The following is a 7,056-nucleotide window of genomic DNA, read 5'->3' on the forward strand; positions in this document are numbered from 1 at the left end:
AAATTAAACAATTGCATATTTCTTTAACAATTTTGATTTGATCATTTTTTAAAGCATTTAATTGATCCAATGCTTTTATAATCACTTTCCAGATTATTCCATAGTCTTATAGCTTTTACTGAAGTGCATCTGTCCTTTGAATTTGTCCGAATTTTTGGTTTAATAAACATTTGTAATCCCTTCAAGTTTTGAGCACCAGCACAACAAAATACGGACAAACATAATCAATGACTGTGCAAGAGTTCAAAACAAAACAAACAAACAAAAAAAACCACCAAGATTATTTAGTTAGATGTCTTTAATGATTTTGTGCATTTATTCTTAAAAAGAGTTGTTGAAAGCACTAAAGTCTGYTTAATGCAGAGTAGCCCAAAGTGGGGCTCACGGTCCAAATTTGGCCCACCAAGCTATTTGATTTGGCCCACCAGCATATGCCATAGTTAATAGGTARTAACCTTTAATCTTATGTAGAAACATAATATTTCCACTTAGTCATTTCATCCACTGGCTGAATGATTATATAAGGGGCTGTAGTGCAGATAGTTTTCATTCATGGTGCTGACTTTATCTTTGATATATAAAGATTAAACAAGAAATAAAAGTAACAACGAGAGATATTAGGATTAGATTCAACCATGCATGTAGATTTGCACACATTATAAACCCACAAAACCATATTTTAGCAATTAATGAAATGTCCCATGAACCTTTGCTGCTTGAGCGTATGGCACACTTTCTCCGAGTGCACAGACAAAAAAGAAGTGAGCCACCACACTGACTGCTAGCTTAATAGTTAAAAATAAAGTTCTTTACCAAAAAAATATTTGTATTTCATGTATATTACTGCACTTGGCCCACAGCTCCGGATAGATTTTCATTTTGGCCCTCTTGGGGAGAATTTTTGGGCACCCCTGGTTTAATTAAAAGACTGTTTTATGGACTTTATTTTCCTAAAGTAAAATAAAACAAGTACAGATTCCTGCAAACCTTTATGCCTACAAATGTCCATTTTTCGTGTCAAGAAGCCTTTTTTTTCCATGCATAAACCTGATTTCCTTCATGTCTGCTTGCCTTTTTCTTTTGCAGTGTGTAAGATGAATGTGCACAGGCGCTGTGAAACTAATGTAGCTCCTAACTGCGGTGTGGACGCCCGAGGAATCGCCAAGGTTCTGTCTGACCTTGGAGTCACACCTGACAAAATCTCCAACACTGCGCAGCGCAGGAGGAAGGTAACCAAAACTCACTGCGGCAACGTAACAACATATCCGCCAGTCGACCAATTCAAAAGAATAATACTTTTTAAAATAAATACTCTGTAAAAGTTAAGAAACTGGACATTAAATTTCAGTAATGCTTTTATTTTGTAACTCCGAACTGAAATGGAAGATCTAAAGCAGACAAAGCAAAGGATTAATCATGTGTCTCTGTTTGCAGTTGACTCYAGGGCAGGACCCTCCCCAGTCTCCTCCTGAGCTCTCCCAGACTGAGGAGAACAGCTTCAGCCAGCCAGCTGTTCCCACCTCCCCCTCACAGCAGGGTAACACTCCACACACACACACACACTGACAAAAAAACCCCACTGAAACACAGCTTTTACACAAACAGGCAGACACTTTTTTTATCCCTTTTAAAATGGCCTCCTATCAGCACGCTGTTTTTATTTGTTCATTTAACCACTATGAGGTAGTAACTTGATTTCAGTGAAAATATTGTCGCTCCTTTCAAGAAAGACGTAGATAAATGTGTTTTTATTTTTTTGTGTAGACCAAACGTGAATTGTCCCGCGCCCGCCCACCACCATTTGGTCGTCACAGTTAGTCATCACATTTTCACACTTCTCAAGCTGAGAAATGGAAAGTTAACTTTCTCAGTGCAGAAGTTTTTTTTTTTTGTTTGTTTGTTTACACCGAGCCAAACGAGGACGACGATGAGCGGCGCTGCTGGTATTTTATCACCCTGAGACGCTGTTGCTGATTCATCTCAGGTCGCAGCAGAGGATGTGGCGATCATCTTTAAAAGTTCAGCCGAAGAGAAATCAACCTAATGATTAAATGTTATAATGATCTCCCTTTTCTTTTCGTTTAGCCATCAAACACTGACAGGAAATTAAACAACATCCAGCTTTTTTTTAAAATATATTTTACTAATGTCTGATCTGCTTTTCCCGGCGACGCCCACAGACTTGGCAGAGCTAGATCGCCTGCAGGACGCGCTGTCACTCGACCAGCAGGGACCCCAGCACTCCTCCTCTTCCTCCTCCTCCACCAACTCCTCTTCCTCCTCCTCGGCGGCCAGGGAGAACGGACAGAGCCAGAGGAGGAACCTCAAAGACTTCAGCTTCATCAAAGTTCTYGGCAAAGGCAGCTTTGGCAAGGTGCGGCAGCGTGGAGGTGTTGGAGGGGGAGGCTCATTTGTTTAGCTGTCTTTATAATTAAACACGTTTGAAATTATTTATGATCGGTTACGCTAAAGCAGAAGGTTATTTGTTCGTATTTAATTTTAGCTTTATACATTGTATCGTGTGAGAGCTGACTGTGGGTTGATTGTGGTATCGAAGCCAGGAAAAAGTACATTTTTAACACATCGTTTCCATTACATAATCTACAGGTTTTATGTGATTGTATGGAGTATAAGTAGCCTACATGACCCAGAGATAATGAGCAGTATAACCAATCTTTTTTTCTCAAGTCTGCTTTCCTACATATTTGCAGTTTTTTTCTATTTTAGTTGGATAAATCTCCAACAACGGGCATCAAAAAATCTCTAGAGTCCTGCCCATTCATCCATTTATTCTCCTCTTCAGCGTTTAGAAACCAAAACCAGATTTATAACCATATTGATCATATATTCATATTGATCTTACTATTGCCAGGTGAGTTCTTTCTGAAAAACTAGATACATAACATAATGACCCCCACACACACAAATGCACCAGAACTCAGAAGTCTTTATTCCTAATAAATGTCATGTTACTAGGTGTATCCTAAAATTGCAGTGGTTTGGGTTGGGGTCTTTTTTTTTAGTTTTTTTTGGGGGGTGGGATTGGTTGACCTGATGGATAGCCCTTCATCAGAGCTAAACAACAAAACAAATCTGAAGCTCCTATGTTTAATAGTTTTTGAGCAATAACCCTTTTTGTATGTCCAGATACCCATTTTTCCAGATAAATTGGGGGTCCGGGGGGGTGGGGGCACTGATTGGTGGGCCTGATTGATAGAACTTCATCAGAGCTAAACAACAAAAAAAATTATGAAGCTTCTATGTTTAACAGTTTCTGAGTTACGTATAAGCATTTTTTGCGTTCAGACACCCCCACTTTGAAAGGAGCCCCCTCCTCAAATATGGGGTCTATYGTAAAACCGTTCATGTTGATCGGTGCAGCCGTTTTTGTGCAACAGTTGACCAAAAATCTCCGGAGGAAAATAAAATAAACTGTACGAAAACAATTTGACTCCCGCTTACGCTTCGCGTGCGGAGGTCATAATATTGCTTTTGAGCCTTCACTGAAGAAAATAACTTGTAAGATTTACTAGATAAAATTGTTTTAGTAATCTGCAGTAGCACTTTTCAAGTAAATTTTATGGGGAGGTTGCCGGTTTAAATCCCCGGACYGACACCRTCACACCCACCCTGGACCCYTGAGTAAGGCCCTCATTCAATGGCAGCCCCCCTGCTTCACGTGCAATGGGACAAATACAGAGAATTTATTTCCCCACTGAGGGACAAATGGTTATCAAAATTAAAAATAAAACATAAAGTAAACCAAATAATGTCAAATATGACAGTATTTATTTTATTTTATTTTTATTTAATATGACTTAAATTTTAAAATTATTAGGGGTGTCCCAATACCAATTCTTCTCAAACCAAGTACTTCAACTTGGGTACTCATGGATACTGAGTACTTACTGAGTTAGAACTTAAACATTGCAAGATGATTATAAAACACTTTTCTTTTTATTTAGAACCTGGTCCTAAATCAGACTAGCCTGGTAAAAACCAGACCCTTGTCCTTGACTTTGCTTCGTACGAGGGTCTGGACTCTCGGCTATAGAGAAGTGATTCTTGCTGGAGGTGTGGCCTCTGTTGGAGTTTAAAATGACTGGATCAATTGGCTGTGACTTATGTCGCTGTGAAGGAGGCTAAGCTAAGAAGCTAACCGTAAATCGCGTGCGCTTTAAACAACCCTACTGAGAGGAGAGAAGTACCAAGCTAAATGAGACGACTGTAAATGAGAGCTGCTGCTTTGTCAGACAAATTTAWTTTAATTTGGAAGCCTTATCAACAGACTGGCTTCATTCACTTCCTCCACTGCCATAGCTAAACTAACTAGCAGACACTGCGAAAATCGACGTCGTTCAAAACTCCGCCTTCTGTTCYCTGATTGGCCCGGAAAAAAATGCTCCCGAAGAAATCCTTGTCTATGGGAGAAATCCCAGACGGAGCAGTGAAGGGAAACTAGAATTGAGCAGAACTGCGTAGGAAGGCAAGGSCCAGGCTAAAATCAGACAYATATCTGATGTGTTTCAAAGCGACCTCGGTTTAAACAATCATGTTGAATTTTATCTGACTTCTACATTAGAGAGGTGGAGGTGAGCGGATCAATCCAATAATAATGACTCTAACCTCGGATCACGTTKAAATCTTGTAGCTCCACACGTCTTCAGCAGAACAGGAGTCCAGTTGCTTCTTCTTTTTTTTTTTAATTTTCCATGTCCTGAGGACTGTGAATCCACAGATGTGATTAACAGTGGTGTCACACCGCGTCGATACTAAAGTTACTGGATCAGTACTTTACTAACAACAACTTCAAAATCGAAATGCTAATGTAGCATTCAAAGGTAGAGACCTGTTTATGTTTGTAAACAGCGAGCTGAGTGTGACATCACGTCATCTTCTGCACGTGTGTCACATCGACAACATGAAGCGTTCGCACTGAAATCTGATGGAGGTCACATTTATAACATGAACGTCTATGCTAAAAATAAAATAGTATCAGTTCCAGGTATTGAGGCATTTCAAACAAGTTCAATTACTCAGTAAATTCATGACTGTTAATTGTGGTAAGTACATTTTAAAGGTACCCGATATCACAGTGCAAATTGTTACAAGGATTTTATCTAATAAATCTTTCAAATAATTTTTTTCAGTGTGAACTTCTGAAAGCACAAAKAAGCAGCTTGATAAACGAATAGTTTGGCGTCCTTGGTTTTAGACACTGCTGTGTTCAGTAACGCTCTGCAGCGAGGGAAGGAGACATTTTGAAACTSATCTATCTTCTGTCTCTGCCCAGGTGATGTTGGCAGAGCTGAAAGGGACAGAGGAGGTTTACGCTGTCAAAGTTTTAAAGAAAGACGTGATCCTTCAGGACGATGACGTGGACTGCACTATGACAGAAAAGCGGATCCTGGCCCTCGCCCGCCGCCACCCCTACCTCACCCAGCTGTACTGCTGCTTCCAGACACGGGTACGGCCGCGACGCAAACGCTGACGTTTTCATCTACGCGTGATTTCTCTGTCTCACACGCACACCCTCCCCTCTCGATCCCGCTCCGTCCAGGACCGTTTGTTCTTTGTGATGGAGTACGTGAACGGAGGAGATCTGATGTTCCAGATTCAGCGATCCAGGAAGTTCGATGAGCCGCGCTCTCGTTTTTACGCCGCCGAAGTCACGTCCGCTCTCATGTTCCTGCATCGTAATGGCGTCATTTATAGGTAAACTTATAATGCCTTTTTTTATTTTAATTTATGTCTTCAAAGGTAATTGAATATCCACAACATTCTCAGAACTTTATTRTTATTAACAGAAACTCTCATGCTTTGGTTCATTCACACATTTGTAAATTAAAAACTCACCTCCCGACTGAACCAAACAGTTTTGGGAAACAGATGGCACTAACCCTCCCCCTCTTCCTGTCTCTTGCCTCCACAGGGATCTGAAGTTGGACAACATCCTCCTAGATGCAGAGGGACACTGCAAGCTGGCAGATTTTGGTATGTGCAAAGAGGGCATCATGAACGGAGTGACCACCACCACCTTCTGCGGCACACCTGACTACATYGCTCCTGAGGTGAGCTGAAATTAGACTTCCGGATGTAAGGGTCGATACACTTCCATTTCTCAGCTTGAATCTATGAAAAATATCAGCGATAACCCACTTTGACAGATATGAAATAATAATTTCTTTGTGTTTTTCTGACTGCGTCGTTTACTCCTCACTGCTTCGTTTTGTCATCTACAACACTGTTAGTCACTTCAGCTTTTGGCAGGGCTCTCTGCTTTTGTTCTTTTGTTAAAAATGCAAAAAAACAACAACAAAAAACAAGATGACATTTAGTTTCTGAACCCGCATTTCCAAAATAGTCTTTGTCAATATTCTAGACAAATGTGACAAAAAAGGTTCAGGAAACAAACTGCAGCATTTGCTTGCACCCGAAATTGTTGTTCAGGGTAAAAAGATGTCTAGATCTTTACAYAACCGAGAACGAGTGCTGCTGGAGRTCAGMGGAACAATTTTTTGTTCAGAAATCTGTCACACTTGTTAGCGGTGCACCGATCTAATATTAATATCAGTATTGGTCCCAATATTGAAAAAAATTCTAGATTGGGTATCGTGATAATGGGCCCAACCCTTAGGGGCAGATCTGTTTGATCTCATACTAATCTAAGCCCTGTCAGCGACGTCATGCGCTAACAGAGTAAAGCGAGTCAAAGGATCAGACATCTAGAACATTTTTACTCCACCTAACCATCTGGACTCACCCTAGACATAGTAAGCTCATAATATTTGTCAGAGACCTGAATTGCACGGTAAAGTGTGCAAACATGCTAGAGGAGAGAAAATATATCAAAACAAAGAGTTTTACATTCTATATTTGTCATATTTGGAATTACTAATCACTCTGACTGAACCACTTGAAAGATGATTTGTTTGTTTTTAGATGTTTGACCAAGCTATTGTTTTTTCTCAGTTTCTCATTTATTATTTATTTTACGTTGTGTGAAAATAAAAGGTGTTATGCCCCTAGTTTAACTGACTGAACAAGGTATAGTTG

General features: G+C 40.1%; 1 protein-coding gene across 1 annotated transcript in view; it reads left to right on the top strand.

Annotated features, from left to right (window-relative positions):
- Positions 1-7,056, top strand: part of prkcea (protein kinase C, epsilon a) — a gene marked incomplete in the record, with an annotated part of 47,008 nt that overhangs the window by 33,123 nt on the left and 6,829 nt on the right. The window contains 6 exon segments of the mRNA XM_014007075.1: positions 1,087-1,229; positions 1,435-1,537; positions 2,181-2,374; positions 5,294-5,467; positions 5,561-5,715; positions 5,933-6,071. Coding sequence (XP_013862529.1) covers positions 1,087-1,229; positions 1,435-1,537; positions 2,181-2,374; positions 5,294-5,467; positions 5,561-5,715; positions 5,933-6,071 — 908 coding nt within the window.

This window comes from Austrofundulus limnaeus, unplaced genomic scaffold, assembly GCF_001266775.1.
Source record: "Austrofundulus limnaeus strain Quisiro unplaced genomic scaffold, Austrofundulus_limnaeus-1.0 Scaffold39, whole genome shotgun sequence".
Classification (NCBI taxonomy): Eukaryota; Metazoa; Chordata; class Actinopteri; order Cyprinodontiformes; family Rivulidae; genus Austrofundulus; species Austrofundulus limnaeus.